The following is a 26,131-nucleotide window of genomic DNA, read 5'->3' on the forward strand; positions in this document are numbered from 1 at the left end:
TGAAAGCCAAAGTGACAAGGGGGAACTTAGAAAAGTAATGTTCCTTTCTTTAAGGCTGAATTTAATTAATTAATTTTTAGGACTCCCTCCTCTTGTTGCTCTTACATTAGTCTTGATTTTTTAAAATCCAGCTATTTTCTTGGGATTTTGTTTGTAGTGTAATACTGTACAGTCTTGCATGTTACTGTGTTGTGCTTATTAGTCAGACCATTACACATTAAATCAGGAAGATGAAAATTTACTATTGAAGGACTTTTATTTTAGAGAAAAGATAATGGCAAATACCCTCACCAAATATGACATTTCACAAATTATTGTTTGCATAGTGCACAAGAGCTCTAATATTGCAACCTTCATCAAGTGAGAAGTGTAGAGTCATGTGAGTGGTTGTAAGAGTTGTGACAAATTTAAATTAAAAATGTCTTATATAGAGAGCACAGAGAACAAAAAATTGAGCTGCTATTTGTATTTTTTTCTATGAAATACATTTTAAAAATAAGTGCTGCAAAAATACTTTCTTGAATCAGAAAATATTTTTTTCTTTTTGGGACTCAGCCCCTGATCTGGTACTGGAGCTGTTGGTTTTTTCTAGTCCTGTTCCCGTTCAGAATATATTTGATTACTGAACTGATCTTATTCCGAATAAAATATTCATATCTTCCTTCTGATTTGAATAGAAGAGTTTTGTGCCTGTGTCAGCCTTTTAGAATTTCTTATGAAGGATTTATATGTTTTCAACTGTGTATCTTCTTTGCCCAACTGGACAAGAACATAATTAAGGTTAAATAAAATGCATAAAATAGTGAAGATATATATGGATGGTTATTACATGATAGGATTCTGATGGGGAAAAGTATTTTTGCATTTTTAGATTTATATATATATATATCTAAGGGCTGAGTCTGGACAGGACTTTACTGGGGTGATTCTTACCAGCCTTTCAGGTGTAGCTGCTATTCTTACAATTTATGTGAATGAATTGAACTTTTAAAAATTTTTATTTTCCTGTTTATCTAAGCATACTCTTTCAGGGATTGAGGAATGATTTGCAGTCTATTTTCATCCTGTTTCAGATTGTTAAAAATTAAATTTTAATCCAAAAACTCTTCTACAGAAAATTGTGAAGGTTGAAATGTTCTTGACTAGCCCTACCAGCCCCACTGACCTTTTTCATGATCCCAGGGGGGTTACTCTGTTCTGTGAAAAAATGCACATCCATCATGGAACAGCTTCATAGGTTCAACAAGATAGGATCTGCTGTGTCTCATGTGGAGCAGGGGTCAAGGTGCCTCCCTTGTGGGGAAGACCCTGGAGATGTCCCCAAGAAGTGTGTGAGCCGCAGGAGGGACCAGAGGGGTGATCCCTGGCAGCCACCTGCTCTTCCTGGCTCCCATGTGCCTGTTCTGAGAGTGTCCACGTTGGAAGTGGTCACAGATGGCCAGTGCTGCAACCTCCAGCTCTACCCCCCAGGTGTCCAGGAGGGAGAAGCTCTGTAGGAGGTAGGTGGAGGGACTGTACCTCCCTGTGAGTGGAGAATGAAGCCAAACGTGAAGTGAGACAGAACAGAATCTTGAATAGTTTTATTTAAGGGCAAAGGGAGGAGGGAGAAACAGTCCCCAGTTAGAAACACACAGAAAAGGAAAAGGTAGAGAAAACAGTGACTAGAAAATTAAATGGTTTAAGGAAAATGAGGGACAGGGAGGTAAAAATACAGATGTTGTGGATATATGACATTAACCAGAAAATAGATGTTTTAAAAAAATCTGTTTTACAGAATTTCAGAATATTTAGAAAAAAATATTTTGCTTGTTTGATTTGGAAGTGACCCATCAGACACATTAGCACACAATGTCCTAAATGGTCACACCTGTGAGTTCATAGAGCAAAAACATTAATTACTTAAGGCCTGTCTATATCTCTTCCTAATTACTTGGAAAGTACATGGATAATTTTCCACTCACTTAAGGTACAAATAACGTTCTGTATGGTTAGCACATGAAACAGACCTGTAACAAGAGTGTGTGTCTCTGTCATCAGGTGTCTGCATCATTTGCTGTGACTCAAGAAACTGCTGGCTGAGCAGGTTCCCAAAACTAACTGTCAGAAGAGAGGTCGTTCTGCCACTGGCAATGCTTTCTGCAGCATTTCTACAAACGTGGTAGAAATGCAAACCTGGTAGACATTAACAAAGTTAATGTCAGGAGTCTAAAACAGGTTTAGTTTTTGCAATGCTATTACATTCTGAGGAGACGTTAGCAAGAATTATTGAAACAGATCCCCAGATCAGTGGTATTTCACAACCACCTTTCTGTAATCCTTTTATTAAATTTATATTTCTGGCTACAGCTTTACAGTTTTTTTGGTTTGGGTTTTTTGGTTTGTTTTTTTTTTTTTTTAGACATAGCAGTGAGAATTAAGAAATTAGATCTCTTGAGAAATGGTTATTTCACAATCACTTACTAATGCTGCTGTCAGGAATGTAAATAAATGAATTTGTGCAAAGAATGGTGTCAGTGTTAGGGGATAACCAAGTACTAATTTCACTGAACAAGAACAGAAGTTCAGTAAGAAGGAGGTAAACAGAAACCAATTTAGACACAGAACTTCTCTGTGCTCTCTCTGCCTTTGGCAACAGAAGTAGGAAAAGTATCTCAAAAACCTCTCCAGAACAGTGGAAGGGTGAAAATGCTGGCTTTCCTGAGGAACCAAAGCCTTAGGTAGTTTGGAATAGAACAGTAGAAGAATAATTTATTCTGTTAGCTTATCTTTTTGAGCTGATTGCAGTATCTTACTCCCTTTACTTCTTGATAAAATTAATAGGTTGGTGTTTCATTAAACCTGCTCTGGGAGCTCAGGACTCTGAAGCAGCATAAAGGATGGAAATCTATCAAAATGCAACCAGCCTCTCCTTTGATCCAACAATATTGTAGCATCCACTTGAAAAATGACAAATACATCAACCAGACTCTCTTTTGACTTGAGATGAGGTCAGTCTCGATCCTAGGCAGGATCTTGTTTCATTTTGGTCTGCAAGGTACAAAATGGCCCTTGACCCTGGAAAAGCACCCTTCCCTTCTTTCAGGAAACTGCTTACATATTCAATTCTGCTTATTTATTCAATTCAGACAGGAACGAGGGTGTACATTTTTTCCGCCCAAACTTTAACTTGTCTGAGGTGATATTCAAGCCAAGGTGATAGATATCTAAAACCAAGATGTCATCCACATGTAGGGAATTAATATTAAATATCTGACATGGAAATATTTCAGGAAATGTAGTGTTATATGCTGCTGTTCCAATATGAATTTTCAAAAATAGCAGGCATCCAGAAGCACAGTGTATTATGGCAGTTCTTTCTTCAATACTGAAAACCAGGAGCTTAAGTGACTGTCATTGGGTAAGAGAGGTACAGCATCTTGCTCTTACATTGCTCTAAAGGATCCCATGGGCCCAGACTCATTCATCCTAGTTTGGGATTGTCCATTGCTGTTGTATCTGGTGACTTAAAGACCTACTTCCATAAGTTTGTGTGGGCTGTTAAAACTTCTATTTTTTCTTCATCTTCTCTTCCTACATCAAATAAGTAAATGAGGTATCTGAGTTGTTTCTAGGATTGTCATTTTTCACTGCCACAAATAATGATTAGGAGTTGAGTGTTGTTGTCTGCTAGGGAGGCTGGAGGCAGAGTGGTCAGATAAGATGGCATGACCAGTTCTCAGGGTATACAATTGCAGCCTGCTATTTGTTTTAAAATATTAATCTACCTTCAGATTGGAAAACCTGTTTTTTAAATCTGGTGTGGTGTCATGTTAGTACTATCAGACTTTGTGGTTGCCAAAATAGGGCAGAAGAGTGGTCTTGGAAAGTTTCCATGCAGATAATCCATCTTAAAATGTAAACATGCTGAGTAAAGAGCCATGATTCTTGAACTGAGAACACTATCTTTGTGGGAGTGACTAGTGCATGAAAATGCTGTCAGAATACATGTGATATGTATACTTAAATCTATTACTGGTACCTGCATGGGCTTTCCACAGTGCTCTCTGTAGGATTTGCCTGTTATGATTGGGCTTTGAGCAGTCTGGTCTAGGGGAAAATGTCCCTGCTCGTGACGGGGTGGTTGGATTGAGCTGATCTCCAAGGTCCCTTCCAGCCCCGACTGTTCCATCATTCTGTGGCTCAGCCTGGTTTGAATGCCAGCAAGTTGCTCAATATCAAGAGGGCTTGTGCAAGGTCCATCCAGCTCCCTGGGCTTCTGCACAGGGTGAAAAGATCAGGGGCATCAACTTCTCCAATCTCTCGAGGTGTGCACCTGGAAGCACGACATTTGTCTGTTTGTCTGTTTGCTGCTCCTCCAGGGTACTTGCTTTTATTTTGGAAACAGACCTTCCCCTGTATTTGTGTTTGCTCTGAGGTAAGTGGTGCTGCCACCCATGACAGCAAGAGCCCATCTGTGCTGGGCACTGTCCCAGGAAGGAGAGAAGAGCCCTATTCCAGGCTCTTCTGGAATAGCTGGAGAGTACAAGTCACCTGCCAAAGCACAAGGAAACCCACGAGTGTCTGTTCTTACTGCCCTCTTTTAGGATAGTAACACCAGAAAAGGCTGAAGCCTGGGGCTTTTTTTTTTAAGTTGTTAACAAGTCCTCCAAAGTCAGCTAACTTTTGCTAGTAATTGTGCTCACATAAGCATGATTTCCCTCTAATAACTGGCCAAAGATCTTCTGCAACAGCAGGAATTCTATGAATATTTCATGAGTAGCTTAAGCTAGAATTTTTAGGATTAAAAAGAGGAAACTGGGTCAAATGCATATGTTGTAAGCATCTAACTTCTTTAATGCTGGATTCATATATGTTGCATTTGAAAGCTGAAGAAGGTTTTGTGTGGTGGCTTTTTTTGTGTGATGATGTGGTTTTTTTCATTGAACTATTTTATGGAACAATTACTTTTCCCTTTGGAATTTTGTGGGCCAAATCCCAAAAGACTCACAGAGTTTCACAGTATGTCCAATGACTTCAGGAGATGCTTTTCCAGCATGTGGTGCCTGAGCTGGTGTTGTTTTCAAATACTGTCACAAGCCAAAGCCACTGCCAGTGCCCAGATAAATGAAGTAATAACCTGAAGTTCAGATTAAAGGAAAGGAAAGCTTCTTCCTTTCTAAAAATCAGTTGCATGGGAGAGATGGAGAATGTAGTTACCACATCATGCTGTTATTGCAATGGTCTTATAAACAGAACTAGTTAAATGCAAGAGAAAGATCCTGATGACTGTTTTTTCAAATCTCTCTTACACCTGTAGGTGTGTTAGTGGCTCCCTGACATATGTTCTGTTTTAGTTGTTTTAACTTTCTCTTTGGTATTGTATGCCATATTAGGCTTCATTTTATAAGATACAGGAGATGATGCAGCAGAAAATGGAAAATCCCACCTGTGTATTATAAGTCTCTGGAGCTGTTAATAATCAACATGACTGTTCTCAGTGTTTTCACACACAGTTTTACTCTTGTGTCACAATTATCTGTAATGGTTAGTATCATTTTTCTCATTATTTTCAACCACGTAGACATTTTTAGATTTGGTATATAAAATATGTAAATGGCTAAGCTATAAGACAGCTCTTAATGGTCTTTGTGGTCTTTTTAAAATATGTATGGAAATAGAAAGTGTATAAATGTAGTTGATTGCTTAGCATTATTGTGGTGAAGAGCATTTCCAAGTTGAGAACTGTTGGAGGTTTTTTGTTACACACAAATACACCAGTGCAAGATGGACTGTGTGGTGTCTTTGCCAGAGCAAGTGCTGAGCATTCAGTGCAACAGGAGCTGGGGAGGGTAACCCAGTTAGTCCTGGTTGATGTCTCTGTGCCAGCCTAGTCCTCTCTCTGCCTCCTCACAGCTGCCTTTAGAAGGTGTCATTTATCCTGTAGTTTTGTCCCAAATGGGTTTTAGGTATTTTAAGGAAAATAAAAATTACAGCGTTGCACCTGCATGGTGATTACCCTCTCTTTTGCTGGCTCAAACTCAAAGCTGACATTGTGTTGTCTTACAGGGGCTTGATAAAACTATTAAGATTTGTCTTCCTCCTCCCTCTGAAATACCTGTATGGAGTAATAGCATGCAAATACAAAATATAAAACCAAAGAAATGGATTTCTTTTGGGTTGATTTAGGCTTTTGTGCTGTGAATTCCGTGGCAGATGTTTTCTTTTTAAGGCTGTACTCTATCAGGGAGTGTGTTTTATCCAAAGTGAATGCTAGTGTCTACATTGGGTGCTAAAGTGTCACTTGTAAGAAGGGCAGTATTTTTAATGACAAAGAGCAAAGTCCAAAGAACAAGTGGACCCTGTTTCTAGGTTTCTTTATCTGGAATTGGACTGCTTTACCTACAGGTTTTGTGGCTGACTGGCTTCTTTCTCTGCTTTTTATTGTAACATTTGGGGGTTTACAGCAATTAAATCACTACTCATTCACTACTCATGTGGTTATTTCAAACAAGTTTTTGCTCAATAAAGATGAAGTTTGGGCTTTCTTATTAAATCTTATATACTGCCTCTTCGCTAGGAGGAATTTCCATTTATCCTGGGAATTAATTCTGGGTTTATTTGGAATTAAATTTCAGTAGTTTGGTTTGGATGGGGTTTTTTTATCATCATCTTCTTCTTTTCCCACTGTTCAGCTGTGAGGTCTGGCTGGCTGCCCCCACCACCACCTGCACTACCCCCTCGACCTTCTGTATCTCAGGTATGGACAAAGCTTTCGTTCTTTGCTGTGTGTTACTAGTTTATTTATGTTACCATTGCAGTGGGTAGCACCAGTTGGCTTGGACACAGCAGTTGTCCTGCTTCCAAGTTAATGAAAATCTGCAGTTTGCAGTTCCATGTCCTCCTTCCTGTGTCTGTCTGGCCAGTGTGTTGCAGTGTCAAATTACAGACTAATTAAACCTCTTTGCAGTGGAGCTTACATACGCCCGCTTTTATTTACCTAAATGAAAGGCTAGCAAAGTTAGTCTGCTAAAATGAGTTTCATGCCTGAAGGCATGGGCTTGATACCTGCTGTTGCTATTTGCTTCATGAGCTTTAAAAACGCTGAGGGCATCTGCGAGGGAACCATGGCATGGAAGTGTGTGTTGCACCCATGGGCTCAAAAAAATAATGCTGAAAGAATCAAATGCCATGTCAGTTATGTTATTAAGTTTCAAATCATTAGTGGTGTGCTTTTATTTTGCATTTTGGGTGAGGTTTTGGGTGGTTTTTTTCAGAGCGTGACACAACTACAGCACAACACAAATTGACAAAATTATGCATGTCTACAAGGTAATTCTTTGCCTTTCACGAAATCTTGCAGGATCACAATATTTTTCTGTGTTGTTGTCTGTGTTAAGTCTTAGGCACAATATGCTTCATGTATTACTCCTTTAGATGAAGTGTATGATAGGAAACAAATCCACTGACAGTCCTTACATACCAAAAGCTGGTGAGATACCTTCTGTAGGCCATAATGGTCATCGCTTGAGTTGGGGATCCACCTTTAAGAGTATGCTGTTGAACAGCTCTTACTGCACAGTGCTTATGAAAGAAATGATTAGAGGCTTGTTGCCACACACAGCTCCATCAGCAGCTTGTTGTGCTCCCCTTCTCCCCGTCCCTTACTAGCACTGAATGCAGTTTCTGCTTTGAGGACTTCAGAACACTCTGCTTTGAGCTTGCATGTTTCCCCAGTCAGGATGGCATTAGCCATGCTGCTACCAGCACTCACCCCTTAGTGCTCCCATCACATTCCTGCATTGTCTGACAAAGAGAGAGCAGAGCAGTCTTTCCCTCTGGCTTCCCCAGATTCCATAGCACAGCTCCCTACCTCCCAGTCCCAGATTCCACAGCACAGCTCCCTACCTCCCAGTCCCAGATTCCACAGCACAGCTCCCTACCTCCCAATCCTAGATCCTACAGCACAGCTCCCTACCTCCCAGCCATGTGCCTGCAGCAGTTGCTGCTGCAGCCTATGCCAGCCCTCCTGCCACTGCTTCAGCTTCCCATAGTGCAGTGCAAGCCCTCTTGCTGCCATTGGGAAAAGCACTAAAGACAACAAATCCTGTTCTCAGAGAACAAAACCGTTGGTTTCAAGCAAGGTTCTGTTAATTGTCCATTTTCTTGTCCCGTGATCAGGTTGTGTTTCCTTAGCAGGGGAGTGACAACCTAATTTGTTTATGCATGTCCAGCAGCTTCCTAAACAAATACTGAACCAAGTGCTCATCCTGCATCGGGACATGCAGAATACAGGACCCTCCTAAAATGATAAACACAAGAAGATTCTCATGTGGAATTTTTGATCCAGTCCTCTCCATTACAAAGGTCTGGTTTCTAGAAGGAAAAAAAAAAAAGAGTGGTTTCTCTGTCTTCTCAGTAATGAATATGCAGCTGATGCTTTGCTAATATGCATCACTTACATTTACTTAATTTATTTCTGATACTATTTAAAGATATTGAATCAAACATCAAAATACTATTGTACTCATGTCTCTCAAAACTGTATCTAAAACCAGTTCTTGAAAACATAATACACTTCATGCTCATCACATTGTTTATTTTTTCCCCAAGCATGTCTTTCTGTGATGAAGGTAACAGAGAGTAGAGAAGTGTGTGTGATGGGGTCATAATTCAGCTGAGCTGACCTTTGCAAATATCATGTAAGCAATAGTGAGCATACGGATTACCATGGTCCAGTGGGGCCCTTGATTTAAAGAGCACAGAGAAGCTGGAGGAAGGGATCTGCTTTCAAAGCTGAAACAGGATCAAGACCTGAAGAAAAGCCATGAGGCTGAAATTGCATATTCAGCTTTTTCTTATTTCAGGATTTACCAAACTCTCCTTAAATTTCTGTTTTAACTTATTTTTCAACAATGTTATTGAAAATCATACTTTAGTGTCATTTTGCTGTACTCCTGCAGTTAAGCACTGTTAATGACAAATGTAGCTTGGAAGTGAAGCAAACTCTGCATATTTCAGGTGGCTGTGCACCTTAAAATATGTTCATTATATGATTATTTTGGCTCAACTTTGGAAATCAGTTGATGGAGGAGGAGAGGGAAATAATTTCTTTCTGAGGTCTATGGTTTTCTATGGATGACTGAGAAGCAGATTGAACCAATTGGCTCTTCAGAGTGAGATTAAAGGGCTCATGGGATGTAAAGACCAAAGTGCATAAAAGAGAGGTACCCAGGGGTAGGTGTTACATTTCAGTGGATCACAAGTCCAGAATATAGAAAGCAGAATATAAAAATGGCACCTTGACTTTGCTCCTATGTTGCAGTGCTTTTTAGTAGAATTTATTTCAGCCTTTAGGAAAACGTTATTTTTCCTGTCAGAACCTCCAAGATAGTCAACCTTGGTGAGTTACTGAATCACTGGTTATTCAGAGTGTGCCTAACATCTTTACTCATATCACAAACTTCCTACATTATGTCCACATCTAACTCTGCTTCCAGCTGTATTACAAGGGACAAGGTTTGTGTCACTGGGTGAGCAGAGCACAAGGTGATACAGCTGATGCTGTTGTGGCCTTGACTTCACAGTTCAGAGGATGCACAGGATTATTGTGGCAGGCTTGAGTCTTGGGATGCTGTGAGGATCTGGCCAGTTTATGCCCAATAGCAGCAGGGCTGGCTTCTCTGCTCAGCTTGCTGCTGCCAGCCCATGCTATTCCACACCTCTCCTGGGCAGGCACCTTTACAGGTGGTGGCTGCATCTCTTTACTTCTACGACAGCTTTTTGAGCTGGTGGATTTAACTCTGTGTTTCTTTTTTCTTGATGGCCTCTAAAAGGCTATGGAGGTTCCTTTTTAAGATGTGTCTCCATTGCCAAAGTCAGCATTTTATTGACTTTGTATCAGTCCATAAGCTGTGCATAAGGTTTCCTCAGAGCTTTCATGAGACACTTCTCTGATGCAGTGATGCTTTTATCTGAGGTCCCTATGGTGACTGTACATAACCTGAATAAATAAAGACGGACAAAAGGCCAGTTTAAATAGTGTGGATACCTCATTATCTTCCGTTCACGATCTTTTAACCCAAATTCCAGCCCATAGCTCTCTGCACCCCAAGCCATTCTGAATTGATGTTTACAGTAAGACATTGTGAACTGCAGAATGAACTCTTTTATTAGATTCATCAATTCATATTGCTTTCCTATTAAAAGTCATTCAAGTTTTGCCTCAATTTTGTGAAGAGTTCTTGGAAAGATTATGTATTGAAAAGCGTTTTTTTTTTATATGTTTTTTTGAAGTATTTTCTTTTTGTACTTAAGGCTGTGTGTAACTTCACTGACACCTTCTGTGATCTCTAGTAGCACATCTCACATTTAGCAAGTCTGCAGTAGCTTCTTGGATTTAAGGATAATTTTATCCATATCGGTTTCCCAACTTTATTTGCCATAAATATTTCATATCCTACAAGCTGTTGTAGACTTTAGATACTGGCAGTGCCTTACCTCTGCTTATTTCCCATGCCATGCTGTAATATATAGAACAGATAACCTGCAGCTTTTGGAGATAACTACTGTGGGTTTTTTTCTGGGCTGGTAGAGAATGGAGTTCAGCAGCTTGGGTAAGTTTTCCTCATCCTGTGTTCCTAACTTGATAGTAAACTTAAGTCATCAAGGAGAAATGGCATAAAGGTGGCCCCAAAACCGTTGTGCTGATCCAGGGCTGTGTAGAAAAATTTGAGTAACATGGAGGTGCAGGTAGGAAGGCAATAGCTATGCAGCTGATTTGCAGTGACACAGATTTCAGATAGAAAATAACTTTGTGTGCTCATGAATAACATTCCGCTGGAGCCAAACATGAATGCACGTTTCATATAAGCCCCTGTTGTTATTTTTTTAATGGAAAACAAAATAATATTTTATTACTGTTGGCTTTTAAGCCTACAGAAATCATTTACCACAGCTGTTTTCTCTGGGAGATTTCGTAACATATTTATGTTAATAGGAATTATGGATGAACACCGAAAAGCAAATATAACTTTAGGATTTTAGCCAACATCAGCTAACTATCTGCAGTGTTGCCCAATTAGATCAATGTTCCTGTATTTAAATTACTGTATTTCAGTACCTTCCTGTCCAACAATGAAGGCGTATCTTCAATCCTACATGTGCTGTATAAGGGAATTTGAACACAGTGAGACTGGAAGAAAACCCTGTGTATCTTGGCTGAAAAAGCTATGTTCCTGGTCTCTTTTCCCAGAGTCACAATTTTAAGCCTGTTGGTTTTGTAAATTCACAGTGGTTTGTGCTGCACTTTTATTTCTGGAGACCTTGGGATGTGTTTTTTCCCACTGATTCCATGCTGGCAGTTTTGGCAGGCACTGAAAAAATTATGGGTGAAGGCAAAGCATTCAAGTGAAGTAGAATAGGTGGGCAGCTGTTAACAGTATCAAATTGAAGTACCCTGAATACAGTGCAGCTCTGAAGATTAAAATCTCACTGTGTTACATGAGCTCAGAATTCAGCTGTCAGTTTAGTGGCCATCGTTACTGTTAGATATCTGTCACTGATTTGGTGAAATCCTAGAAATGAAGCACTGCAAGGGGTGATGGGTGGGTCACCCTGCCCAGTCACAGCCCCTGGTGGTGTTGGAAAGCAAAGATATTACTCTTTTTAATGTATGAAATGTTCTGCTCTCCAAATGTTACTTGATACTTCATAGCTCCTTGAAGCTTTTTGGCCATTCATCATCTAGAATTGCAAGTGAAAACTGGGACCCATTTCAAGAAGTTGTCTCTACTAACATGCCTCCATATCCTGCTGAATCCATGGAGAGCCACGAATGTGGCTCAGGCTGGATTTTTAACTATCAATTACACGTGCCCATGCTGAGGCCAGGAGGTGGGGAAGGACTCCCATCCATCCTGCTGAGACCTCTGGGCCTCCAGAGCAGGATGGCCACGTGCAGGCTCCGTGCTGGGAAGTGGTCCAGGTGTCCCCCCCACACCAGTGTCTTTGGCTGAAGCAGAGATACCTGGAGGATGAGGTTGGACTTTCTTACAAGGTTGTTTGGAGAAAATACTCAGGCATTCCTTTACTCTGTAAAATTACATGAGAAATTTCAAAGTGCTGGCAGGACACCTTGAATTTTACAGGAAGGAACTTTTCTGTTACATAAATAAAAATTGTCCCCTCAAAAAAGTGAATCTTTTGCTTTTGGCACCATGCAATTTTATACTATTTTATACTCTCCCAAATAAATATATTTAATGAAAGGAATATTTTTTAGCTTGCATACACAACCACTGTGCAAGGAAAGATTGGGTTATTTTTTTATTATCTCCATGGTTTTGGCTGCAGAATAACATATGTTGTATAAGCTGTGCAATAGGTACTGAAGAGGCATGTAACAGTAATGAAACTGAAAGTCTTCTATAACATGAAATATTTTGCCATCTGCCACTTTAATATAATACAAATGGATTATCTGCCTCTCATGAAAATTATATATTAAATCTAAGACCGCCAGACAAAATAAATTGCGATTTAAGAAGTGGTGGAAAGTAGCACCGTTAAAATTGAATTTGAAAAGTAGTTGATGGATGCTGTAAAATCCTTTCTAAAGAGGTTTCTGGAAGAGTGGAAGAAGGTGAGTATCTTAATTAAAATGCGTTGTAACAATTTTTTAATTTGGCTTCACATTTATCATAACAACAAAGAAAGAAGCTAAGAACCCAATGCCTGTATCTCTAGTGGAATGCACATATTCTTTTCTAGTTTACGTTAATCTGGTTTTGTGGAAGTTGAAGTATTAAAACAGATTGTTAATGCTTCCATCTGGGTCCTATTCTTTCCTTTTGAATGAGCTGAACATTGCAGCAATTTGTTTGTATTTACTGCCTTTCTCCTCAACCTTATCACCAGCCCTCAGATAGCTCAGGGAAAGAAAAAGCTTATCAAAACTTCAGGGCTGCACAGTGCTGAGAAAGCAGGCAGCACACTAAGACCCTGCCAGCTTGTTGCATTTGCATCCCTGTGGGGTTTTTTTTTTCTGTTTTACCATTTTCAGTTTTTGTAATAAGCAATAAAAAGAATTGATGATTCAGTGTGGGATGCAGGAGACTCCCAGAAACTGGAATTGAGATGTCTCGACTTCCCAGAAATTGGCTTTAAGCACAAAAATACGAGTGTTTAGAAAGGAGCAAAGTACCTCTTAAATGAATTTGTGCAGAGATGATAGAAGATTGCAATGGGTACATGCAGAGTGTTAAGCATATTTAGTAGCCTACTTTTCCTTAGAGATAAGCTGTTCTCAATACTTTTTTTGCAAAGCTAAGCAGTGGCACTATATAGGTAATGATTATGGGCTGCTCCAATGAATGCACAAAGAGAATTTCATTTCTGTGAGTAGTGCCAGTGACTACAATGGGACTATTTCCGTGTGTAAAGTTAGCTTGGAGCATAAGTGTGGGCAAAATTGCATTGTGGCAATGATTGAATATATAGACTTGACCTCTTAAAAAAAGGCTATCACTTGACAGGAATTATGAAAGTTTGGTGTAGATCTTCTGTTCTGGAAGATCAGTTACGGATTGTCTTGAAAAGTGGGTGTGTAATCTACGTATAATCCAGCACTGCAAAGCAAAAGAACTGGAAATGTAAGTGAAGAACCAGTTGTTAAGATACTGTGTTCTCTTACAGTTAGGAAAATCTTTCATCTGAGGCTCTCGAAGCACTCAGTGCTTGAGTGAGGGTTACATGTTCTTGTAGAAAGGTACTGTTAAGTATTGTCACATGGAGCAGTGAGGAGATTATCAATGGCTGGTCAGGGATCATGCCATGAAATAATAAGCATTCGCAACTCTTAATACTCTTCTTAACGATGAGGAATTATTAGTTCTAATGCTCAGTGTTGGCCATAGGCTGCAGGTTGGGCTCTATCTGTGGCCATTGCACAGAAACTTTGCTGGCCATTTCTACCTTCTGCCTGGAAGAATGAGAAGGGTATGGCTATTCATAGAAAAGTCAAGACTGTGCTAGGGAAACAGGAGATACTGTTTGCTAGAGACTGGACTGGTCTTTGCAAAGAGAATCTCTTCAGGAGATTTGGAATAAGAACACTCTCTTGCTCTTTTCTGCAGTGTCTTACCCTGCTTCCCAAAATCAAGATACCTGTAGGCCTGGTCTGCAGACTCTACAGTGCACTATAAGCAGTGCAGAAGACCAGAACATTCTTTGCCCATCTCCTGTAACCCTGTATGTGCTCCCAGCCATACCAGATAGCACAGCAGCATTCCCAGTGTCAGTAGTTTACTCCACTCTGAGGATGTGAGACACCTCCATCAAAGCAATTCTACACTATCATAAATGGAGTTTCTCTTGGAAGACCATATTGCATAATTTATAATTAATAAGCCAACGGTGAAGAATTTAAACCCGAAAATAATTATGTGAAAAATTTAAGACATTTCTGTGATAGGAGGGAGGTAATTTATTGCCATGTTTCTGAATGACTTATGGGCAGACTATGCTGAGCATGGTATTAAAATGATAAAGAACTAAAGGGAATTCACCTCAGCTGCTCCTGAAGGACATCCTTTTTCTTGTACTCCACTAGAGGACCAGAGTACTGCTGAGTCAGGCTCTCTCTGCCCAATACCAACAGGCTACAAATACCCCACATCCAAATCAGGAAAGGAAATCTGTGAAGAATCCCTCTGCCAAAAGAAAAAGCAGGAGTTATTTTTCCTTTAAAATCGGTGTGGGGACACATCAGCTTGCAGATGTATTCACAAAGCCTTTTCGAGAGGGCTTTGTTGGGTCGGCTGCACCAGCAAACCTTTGCAGTGGTGCGTGTGCCAAGCGCTCGGAAGCGGCCTGTCCCACGGGCCGCTAGGTGGCACTTTGGGGACATGGCAGTCACTTGGTGTTATCGTGCTGCAGGAGCTGATCACCAGATCTAGGGGATTTTTTAGAGTTGGGGTTTTTTGGGGGGGTATTTTTCTTGTTTTGTTGTTTTGTTGGTTTTTTTTCCCAGTCAGATGTAGTTATTTCTTTATTTTCACCTGCCCCTGCACCGCTGGCTTCTGAACTTTGCCATTCACATGTCCTGGCAGCAGGGAGACATGGCCAGCCCAGTGACCCAGCCATGGCCAGCAGGTACCACAGCCCTGAGCATGGGCTGCAGGCTGGCCCTGACAGACACATTGCAGCACACGGCTCACAAAAAATGTCCTGCTCTCCCAGATTCTGAAATATTACCCTTTTTGACATTGTCACTGTGATTTATATTTGCTTTCACTAGAGCACCTTTTTTTTCCTTTCCAGCTCCCTTTGGTTTAAAGCAGTACTCTCCTTATTATTAAAAAAAAAAAAAAAAAAAAAAAAAAAAAAAAAAGAAAGGATGTTCTGCTGTTCTGCAAAAGTTTGGGTTCTGTTTTTTTTTTTTTTTAACTGTCTTTCCTCTCTAGGCACTTTATCTGACCATGATTTCAGTTTTTCTGATTATTTGAAACTGACATCATAGAATACCAATCTGTTCAGTTACTTCTACACTGTTGGAACAAACTGTTTCTCCAAAGCTGCATTTTTTTAATCTATACACAAATAACATGGAGTTGGTCAGGGTTTTTTCTTCCCTCTCCATTCTGTGGAATAAGTTAACATATTCTTGCTTTTGATGCAAGGTTTAGTAGACTCTAACAAGACTGTGAGCACCAGAAACTGCCTGCCTGGTTAGGTTAAGGAGGTATTTAGTGCTCCCTGTCACTAAAGGGTCATTAAAAGCTCTTTCCTGTACCCTGGCACTTTTATTGTTGTGCAGCAAAGCTATACCATGAGGACTTTATAGTATGTGTATTATATATCCCTCTGAAGGGCTGGATTTACTCCTGCTGTCCCTAAATGAATGAATGGGTTGTCAAATTTATGTGGTCCAGACTTACTGTGTGGTTCTGTTCATTATTTGAGCTTTGCCATCCCCAAATCATTCATGAAACCCTTATGGACTTTGCCAGGCTACTGTTAGCAGTGCTTAGAGCCTTCATTTCTTTCAAATATATAAAAAGCTATTGTAGAAATCAGGGAGGTTATGGGCTATTCAGCTTGCTGATAAAGAAATATTCTGTTGCAGTCAATGGACTTTTAAAGGTCTTTCATTTTTATAGATGCACAAAAAAATTGCTTTTTTCCATTTCACTCTATTTGGCCAGAAATCTACATTTACAGAGGAAGACTTTCAATATATAAAAAGCTTTTCAAAATTCAAATGTTAGCATCCAGTAGTTATTAAAATTTTTTAAAATTAGGATATTCATATTCAAATACTGGAAATATTACAGTTTTAGGGGCTCTTTGGGGTTTTTTTTAACCATCAGGTAACACTGCAGATGCAGCACACTTAAAAAAGGGTGGGAGAGAAATCTTGTCAGTCCCTCTCTTCCCTCTCTCCTGAGGAATTTCACATGTGTTTTAAAGAAATTGGTTTCAAAACGTCCTCCTCTATGCACATGTTTGATACTGTATGGTTGGAGAAGAGCAGTACCACAGAACCACATTGCCCCTGCACCTTTCTTACAGCTCTTGTTGTGTCTGTTATGGAAGAAATAAAAATGCTATGGAAAAGTTACTCCTTTTTAAATATGCCAGATTCAGTGCTCTCTGTTGTTTTTATTTAACTTACAGTTAGGCACTTGGAAACTTGTGACTGCTACAGAGCTTGGTGGGGCTGTGCAGAAACCTCTTGGCAACAGTGAGTTAGGTTCTTTGGTGTGCAACAAATTGTTATGGCTAAAATCCTGGCCCCTTAAAAGTTTGAGATTTGCCTTGGACTTGGTTTTAAACACAGGATTTCACCTGTGTAGAAATGAGCCTCATTTGAGAATGGAGCAGGATGGCAGGTTGCCCCTGCTGCCTGGGGGCCATTGCCAGCCTGGCTCCAACTTGGCAGAAGCTGGGAAAGAGAAGAGGCTGTCTGTCAATGCCAAGTGGCCTCAACCTCCTGCTCCTGCCTGCCTTCCCCATCTTGGAGAGCCAGCCCATATGTTCTGGACAGAAAACAGACACACCATGTTTACAGTATCAGGTTTGCTGCTGTGCACCTGGGGACAGGCACTTCTAAATCCTCACTGGTGCTGTGCCCTGTCCTGGTGGAAGAAATCAAAAGGAGTAAAAAACTTTTGTGAGAGGCAAAGCAAGTGATTAATCCTCTGCTTTAATTTGCTTCTCAGTCAGATATTTTGGGAATCAGGTGTTTCGTTTTGCAGATGTGTAGATCTGGGTGGTAAGTTTTCAGCTGGGTTTCTGTTTGAAATGTGAGAAGGGAGGAGGGAAGACTTGTCTGCTTTTTTATGACTTGTGTTTTCAGTAACTTTGCTGGAATTTTTGGTATGATACTGGCTTTGTCACTCCAGCCTCACAAACTTCAAAGGCAGAGGCTTACTCCTATGAATTTTCATTGGTTTCAGGTGATAATAAGGTGACAGGGCATATCCAAGGTCTTTCTAGCTTTTTTCTATTCCCTTAGTTTTTCTCACAGTATTTAGGCCATAATGGTAATTCTAGAAGAAATTCTGGGTACTAGATTGTTTACATTCAGAAACATGGTTCCGAATGCTTCACTAAAAAACTTTTCTCCCATTTTCCCAGCACAATAACATGCAAGAATATGGTTTCATTAAAAATCTGCAAAAGACATATGTCATCCATTCAGCTATCACCCTAGATCTCCATTTTCCCTACTGTTAAATTGTTAAAGTAACTTTTCTTTTGTGTGTAACATTTCCTTTCATTGACTTTATTGTATGTGACTGCTAGTCATTTTCTGGGTGTAGCAATGACTGATTTGTTGTTGCAGACAGAGCAACCATCTGAGGTTGAATTACATCCTCAGATGAACAGACCCTCATCACAGGCAGAAGAAAACAGTTCAGCAAAAAAGGTGAGATCTGCACACATTGTACCATTATGGAGTGATTTTCCTTAATCAACAAATGTGGTTGTTTTAAATTTAAAAGCAATTAAACAGAGGGTTAGGGTTATGTTTTTACATGTTTACCTTCTCTGGAGGTCAAGACACTGGAGGAGAACTGTGATCATATGTGACACCAACTCACATGAATCATTAAGAAACCTCTCAGTATGTACACATTGATGCACGTGCTTTCAGAGTGACAGTTTGCCATTTATTTCAAATCAATAGGGGCTTGTGGAGCCTTAGGGAAAACAAAAAAGGGTTTGATTGTACTCCAGCCCTGTCTCACTATAGTTCCTCCAAATTGTGATGCACTTCTTGGTTTCAGTTATTGAGGATTTGATTTTGATGTAAACACCTGTTTGCTAGAGGTCAGGATCTGCCACTAAATGTACATAGGCTAGGAGAGATTTGCTCAAGATGTGCAGTTTCTAATATGTTTTTGTATGGACCTATCAGTTGTAAAAAGTAAGCACTGAAATTAAAATGGCACACTTCAAAGGGCCTTGCTTAGGGTTGGGGTGGCCTTGGCAGTGGCTGTGAGCATTTTCCCTCTCCTGATCATGTTCTGATCACCTCCTTCCACCAGCCCCAGCCAGAGCAGGTTTGGATAGGGAGCAAATACAGATCCTCCCCATTCTGGCCCCTCCTGCAGCCAGAGAGCACCTGCAAGACATTTACTCAGCCCAACCAAGAACTTTTGGCAGGTGCTGGATGTACCTTGCCCAGGGAGCACCATCACAACTTCTTAGTGTAACACGGGGCACAGGCCAACATCCAGTGTCATCATTTTTTGCATGTGACAGTGCTGTCTGGGCAGTGTCCTTGCTCTGCTTGTGCTCATCATATGCTACTTCTAGCCTGGCCCTGCTTTTTTTCTTGCTGTGCTTTGTAGCCCTGCTGGAGAAATGAAGTCCTTGTGGTCTTCCTATCTCATGCTCACTCTCATCCCACCTGGCTCCCTAAAATGCAGTGATGCCCCAGGCTGTGGGCTGTGGGAGGCAGGTGGCTGTTGCACTGCTGAACCACCTTGCAAAGCCTGGTGCAGCTGCAGAAACCAGCCAAAGGGATCTGCTTGGATCATTGCTTACACTATTGTGTTCAAAGGGGAGAGGGAATTTCCCTGTGGATCTGGTAGGGTTTGGGCAGTTGAGGTAGACTGGCACTGTGTGTTGGGCATTATAGCTGTGGAACGCATATGCATTGCTGTGTGGGGTGTGTTAGCAGGGAGCTGTGCCTGTGCAGAGGATTTCAGAGCATGGCATTACCAGAGATCTGTGCAGTCATGATGTGCTGACATCCTGATCAGAACATCTGATAAGATTTTTAGATCTTTTTCAGTAATTAGAAAACTGTTTTTTAATGTTTAAACCTTTTTCCTTATAATTCAAATTCTTTTAAGAATTTTAATCCTTCTGATATGAATGATTGATGGTCTTATATTGATTACATTTTGTATCACTCATAGAAGTCTCTTCTTGTGAGTTAGGCTGCTTACTACAGTGTTGGGTTTTTTCCTTGTAATTGCTTTGTCATTACATGTTTCCCCATTAATTTTTTCCTTATTTTATTAATGTTTGGTGAAAACACAGTAGTGAAGGTAATCTAGCCCAGTAAAATGTGTGATAGTGAAATTTGGTCATTGGTTTTGTCTTTGATGCTGAAAAAACCTGTCTCAAATCAATTCAATTTTTTGAGTCCTAGCTTTCTCATTCATGAAATGAGGCAGTAATAGCTATATCCCTTGTGAAATTGATCTAATAATAAAATACACTGAAGAGAATACATTTATATTTATAATTAAAATCAGCTATAAGGTGGTAAAACTACTTCTCACTGCAAAAGAAAGGATGTCTTAATTTACAGTAATGAAAACACTTCTTACCACTGAAGTCATAAAAATGCAAGACTCTGCTTTACCTAGAAAACACAGACTATTTTTCTTATGTAACTTTTCAAGAGAAATAGTCGGCCTTTATACTTCAACATGTTAATTTTGCATGGATAATGTAATGTATTTGTATTTCAAAACTATATTCAGTGTTCCTTCATGTAAGATAGGAAAGGAGAAGGGAGAGGCTTCATGCCAGACATGTGAGGCAGTAAGGTGGGATGCAGGTAATTAATTATTGATTCTTTCCAACTTTGTGCACAGTCAAAAATAAATCTTGCTCTGTTTTTAATGCTTTTGGGTTGGCTGGGGGCTAGTACCTGTGTTTATACCCCTCCCTCCACCTCCACCCAATGCACACTAAGCTGTACAACCCAGTTGTAAAGAGCCTGTCATCCAGATGAAGGTAAAACACCCTTTCATTCATGAAGGGATTGCAGGAGTTATTGTTCCTTTGTCAAAGTCAGAAACCTGAGAGGCTATTACCAAATTGGAATTAAGCTCTGTACGTCTTTAAATTATGAAATCTTAACCAGCTGTCAGCAATATGTGTGACACAAGTATTCTCCAGCCTAATGATGGGACACATATGGCCTGACTTAATGTTGCTGTGCTTTTTCCTTTCAGGAGGTTGTTCTTGCTCAACCACCCTCCAAACCTGCCCGCAGGAAGCTCCGGACGGAGGCACAAGGGCTGGAGACCCCTGAGCTTTCTCCCACTATAAATGTGACTTCTTCCCTGCCAGCAGTCAAGCCTCATCTCCCAGTCCAAAAGTAAAAACCTGTGCCGAGCATGCCAAAGTGCAGCATGAGATCTGATGTAGCAGGATTTGCTCTTTGTATAATTTTGTGCTTAATAGTTCTGTTTCTGATAATGTTTCACAAGATACAGATTATGAAATCTACATCAGAAATCTACATCCGCATTCTGAAATCTACATCTTCAGTAGATTCTGAAATCTACTTCAGTCTTCTCAAAAGCAGACTAAGCCTGTAGTGACTGTCAGTGGTATTTGATAGGTAGACGACCTCTTCAAAGGTCTCCTATTTCTGTACCTGCTAGACATGGCTGAGGAGCAAGCTGAGCTATTCAAGCATCTCTAACACAAGTTGTGAGGGTCTGTGTTTCTGCCTTGCATGTGTCTTCTGGAATTTTGCTCCTCCATGTGGACAGATATGACCAAATAAATGCCTGGGAAGCTGAATCATTAAATGCTTGATGTTGGTCATATCCTTGTGATATGTTTTCATTGTGAGGCATGTTGGAAAGGGGCTTGTCACTGGTGTGAGATGAGCCACAGACCACTTGTCTGATAATGGCCTAACCCAATGTGTGTTGTTTGCTCTTGCAAATACAGCTCTCAAAGCTGTCAGCTGACTTATAGGGATTTCACTCTATGTGTATTTAATAGGGATGGAGAAGAGGCTGTACAAGTGGTAAGCAAAGGCACTTGAAACCCTGTTGGGCTGTGCATCTCCTTCAGCTGAAGCACTGTGCAAACATAATACCCCACCATCACCCAGGGCCTTGCAAAAGACATCTGATTCAGTCTGAAACAAAATCAAGCTGCCCAAATCAATTGAGTGTTTCTTGGCAGACTGTTTATCAGTAGACTGAATCTGTGCTGCATAATTGGAGATTAGAATAAGTAATAAGACTCCTAGGATGCTCTTAAAGTACTATTTTGTGCTTTGGGAGTACATATTCCATAGTGGTTCAAAGATAACAGCATTTGTTAACATCTCAATCCTGTCTTGTCTATGTCTTTCCTAAAATGTTAAAATGGCCACAGACATATATTGCTCTGCTTTTATTTTTTTTTCCTATCATTTATTACCTTAGAGCCTATGGAGAGTAGTTTGCAGGAACATAGTGAAGCAGAAAACTGACAGTGCACTGGAAGATAACAGCATAAAGTCCTGTTGCCGTGCTGAGAGAGAATCTATTCCAAAAATCAGTTCATCAGCTCTGTTAAGAGAGAAGAGCTAATGGGGACTGGGTGCCACTGGGCCATATTTAAATAGGGCCATCTGTTTTAGATCTAATCTGGCATTAGAGAGCTCTTGTTTCCTCATGTAAAACTTTAAAATAATTTATTTGGAAAGGGGTTTGGATATTCAGCCAGTATTTTCTGTATTTTCTTTCTTTTTTGCTGTTATCTCTCTTGCTTTGAATAGGTTGGTTCTTATCTACAGCTGTCTCTTTTTATACCTGTCTGCATAGCTGTCATTTCCTTCAGATCAGTTACCACAGGCTATGAAGCAATAAAAATTCTTAATTAATAAAATAAGTTCTTAAAATAAAAAAGGTACCTCCTTTAATTTAACAGCAAAAGAGCTGAGGGAAGTCAATCGGTCATCTTCCCGTTTGTGATGTCAGATGGTTTTGGTGGAAATGACTGCTTTGAATTAAAGTATAAATTTTTGAAGTAAAGAAACATGAGAATCAGCAAAACTCTGAGACAGATTTTTTTTTTCATGCCAATGTCCTTTCTTTCTGTACAGAGTGATTTTTGTATTTTCTGTTAGCCACTCCTGACTCTTTAAACTTTACAAGTCTCTGAAAACAGCTAATGCAAAGATACTGCAATAAGCACAGCTATATGGGGATCATTCTTGAGCTCAATGAGAATGCAATGATCTTGAAATAATTGAGACAGCCTAAAATATTTCTGTCATTCAGGCTAACAAGTTTCAAATATTCCATCTGATTCAGGCATCTTATTTCACTGCTACATTTTTCTTCTCTTAAATCTGTGGTTTGTACCTTTGACACATAGTCCAGGGTGCAGAGAGTTATGCAGAATGGGTGGCTGCTCTTCTGGCATCAGCCAGTGCTGAGACTCTTAATTGAAATGTCTTGTATTTATCTGTCTGGCAGACAGTCTTCCAAGCAGAAAAGGGCTATTCAGACCGCTATACGAAAAAACAAAGAAGCCAATGCTGTCCTCGCCAGGTTGAACAGTGAGCTCCAGCAGCAGCTGAAGGTAAGGAATGCATTGAAAATCAGTGATAAAGCTCCCTGCAATCAGTTCCATGTCATCTCCAGCTGTATTGAAATCAGAGCAAAAAATAGGACAGTAGTTCAAATAAGCACAAAGATGAAAGCTTTTAATGAGAGCACATTGCCATCCTTCCTTGGGTCAGGTGTTATTTGCTTCCATCTTCAGCAGGCCAGTACTGTTACCTGTGTTTTGCAGCAGGAAAAGACAGAGAAGTTTGTTTAAGTTCATAAAAGAGAGAAAACTGAACTTATCCTTCAAGTTGTATTTCTGACTGGAAGCTTTCTGACAGAGCAGAGCTCTGCTGTTTTAATGGAGACCAGGAGGCTTGATGGGTACTCCTCAGGCATGTTTTGCACTGAGGCTCGGGGTGGTTCAAGTCCCACACTGACAGGGAGCCCTTTCATGGGAGGTCAGCAAGAGCCTGCCTGGCTGCCCTTTCCTGGAGCAGGGTGCTGCATGTGAGCATCCCCAAAGTTCTAACACACCTCTCCTCCTGCAGGAGGTTCACAAGGAGCGCATTGCCTTGGAAACGCAGCTGGAGCAGCTTCGTCCTGTCACCGTTCTGTGACTTCCTGCATGGCCGTGCAGGAGCAGAGCAGTGTCCAGCAGCCTTGCAAGGAGAGGAGTTCTGTGCAGCTGAGCAGGGTCTCTGCCAAGGCAGTGGGGAGCACTGGCCTTGCTGGCTCTCTCCTCATCCCATTTCACACATTTTGCCTTTGCAGGTGAGGAAGGTACAGAAAACAAATACCTGACTATGGAATATTTCTGAGTGGGGGATGCTTTGCCTTTTTTCCTCCCCCTTCCCAGCCTAATGTGTAAATGCAGTTTATCACTGAAATGAATAACCTGAGAGTATTTTATTTATGTAAAGAATTCCTGATTTATATGCGTTTTGGCAGCACCTCCTGCCCCAATCGTTAAGAGCTACAGCATTCCTGAGTTCTTGCTTAAATTGAAAACTCATCCTCTGAGATGGGCTTCTGGATGTTACTGATTCCTGTAGGATTGTATCATTGTAGAGTACCTGTGGATTTAACATACCACAGGAAAAGAACTTGGAAGATGTACAGAATCTTTATCCTAAATCACATGTCAAATAATTATTTTCTTAGTACTGTTTATTATGCAATCACGGATGTATTTTAATGTTAGAGAACTTGTATTTTATTAGTTCAAGTCATATAAGAGAACAGTAAAAAATACTAAAATATAATTATTTTGGAAATTAGGAAAAAAAATCTTTTTGGGCTACAGAGCTACAGCTGTTTCTAATCATGAGTATTTGAGCACTTGCTTGCAACTACCAGTGTCTCTGCATTCTTTTAGCATGTTTGAGATGGCTGGTGTATAGTTTTTTTTCTTTTCATTTTTTCCTTTAACCAACAGTGTATTTCTAACAAGAGGTTAAAAATGCATTCAGGGCATTTTTATAAATGCTATTCTATGTACATTTGTATTAGTCTGCTTTGTTGTCTTAATAGCTGCTGATTTGTTTTAAGGATGTGTATAAAAACTGTATTTCCAGAAGAGGGAAGATAGCAGAAGTGCTATGTATGAGGCTATAAAATGTGAGATGGAAGTAATTGCCTTTTACAGCAGGCTTTTGTTAAGGTTCCTTTGCACATCAGTGGAGATGCTACTGATAGGAGAAAGCTGCTAATGCCCAGCTGTTTTCTAAAGGAAGAAGCAAAGCTTAATCTTTAACCTGCATTTGATCCAGGGCCAGCTGAATTCCATAGGGATTTTTCCCTGGATGCAGTGGTGGCTTTGGTCTCAGTTCTTACAGTGGAAGCTGGCTATGAATGTTGCAGTATTTCTTGAGGCAGTACTCTTGGATTGGGTGACTTAAGACATGTCAGCCCTGCTCCCACCATGGGTATGGTGTGCTTTACTGCGAGGGGATGTCACCTACCTGTTGTCCACCTTAAACATGACCCTGCACATGTCTCACTGACTTGATTTAAGTGTTTGTGGTTGCCTTGCAGAAACGGTGCAGTAATTTTGTCACCCTTGTGGGTGTGATGCTTGCTCCCTGTAGCTGTAGGATGGCCTGGGGCTGAGAGGAAGGAGAAGCAGGTTTGAAGCAGCTGGGTAACCTCTCCTCGGGGTGTGTCATGGAATGGCTGCCTCGGCATGTCAGGGGGCACCGGAGCAGCCAAAAGTTTTGTTGAGAGATAAGAAAGGCATCACTGGGAGTGCTTGAAGTGGTAAGGAAACAGTCTACTTTTGCTGAAAGGAATGTGGAAGGAGGATGTGAATCCAGAAGTCTGCAGGTGAAAATAAGCATTGGCAGAATTGTTACTGAAAGTCTCTTTTTGTAATGCACTAGTTTTGATTCAACTAAAGATCGTTGTGTCAACAAGCAACAGCTGTTCTTCTGGATTTGGGACTTCTCTCATGTGGCTGTTGCATAGCTGGGGTCAGATGGTCATTCCTGGTCAGTGACAAATGTGAGGAATGCAAGCTTTTCTGGGAATCTGCAAAAAAACCACTGCCCTCTTGCTAATAGTGGTATTGCTGAGAATTTATCATCATTCATTTCATTTGTTCATAATACAACCGATTCATTCCTGAGATTTAATGAGGTTAAGTGCTTGCCCTGTTTGCTTTTTAGTTCATACATTGTAATTTGGCTAATAAGACCTTACTATTTCATACGAAATAATCATATGGCACACTTGGTTTTGTTCTATGGGTAATTTTTTAAGGAAGGCTTTTAAATTACTACAAAGAAGCGTGTACATTGCATTTTTAAGGCAGTAGAGGACTTTTTCATGTTTGAAAAACATTCATTTCACCTTTATTTATTTCCCATTTATTTCACCTGAGTTATTCATGGAATAGGCACTCTTCAAGGGAAGAATGGAAGAGTCTGCTTTATACTGTCTTTTTCAAATGTCTCCCTTCTAAAATCCAGGAGGTTTTTTTATTCACTGGAAATTATGATACTTGCTTAGCCAACAATGAAATACTTGCTTGGTGTTACTTTACCACTGGATTAATAAATAAAAGTATTTAACAATCCCTGCATTTTTAGTGTTGTAATCAAACACTCCACTCAGCTTCAATGACTAGAATGTGAGTTGATTTGTATTCTTTTTGGTGAAATATCAGCCGTGATGATGATACACCACACATCAGTAAAGTGAAATATTCAAGGAGAGGTGTTGATGTCTTATACATATGATGCAGGAGGTTGCTCTTATGTATGTTTCAATGGTTAAGCATTCATGGTAGCCCACACAAAATGAAAAAATATGTTTGTTCTTGGGAAGCTGTTAGCATTTTGAGGAGA

The 26,131-nt window shown here is 40.2% G+C and overlaps 1 protein-coding gene across 2 annotated transcripts in view; it reads left to right on the plus strand.

The window, feature by feature from the left end:
* REPS2 (RALBP1 associated Eps domain containing 2) overlaps positions 1-25,860 on the plus strand; it is a 91,350-nt gene extending 65,490 nt beyond the window's left edge. The window contains exons 14-18 of one of the 2 annotated variants that reach the window (XM_030234693.2): positions 6,672-6,736; positions 17,825-17,908; positions 20,460-20,605; positions 22,713-22,818; positions 23,336-25,860. In XM_030234693.2, the coding sequence (XP_030090553.1) occupies positions 6,672-6,736; positions 17,825-17,908; positions 20,460-20,605; positions 22,713-22,818; positions 23,336-23,404 (470 nt within the window). In that variant the 3' untranslated portion in view covers positions 23,405-25,860. The remainder of the gene's footprint in view (positions 1-6,671; positions 6,737-17,824; positions 17,909-20,459; positions 20,606-22,712; positions 22,819-23,335) is intronic. The other variant, XM_030234694.2, reaches the window with a different exon arrangement.
* Positions 25,861-26,131: the final 271 nt, after the last annotated feature.

The sequence above is a fragment of the Serinus canaria genome, chromosome 1 (assembly GCF_022539315.1).
Source record: "Serinus canaria isolate serCan28SL12 chromosome 1, serCan2020, whole genome shotgun sequence".
In the NCBI taxonomy this organism is placed as follows: Eukaryota; Metazoa; Chordata; class Aves; order Passeriformes; family Fringillidae; genus Serinus; species Serinus canaria.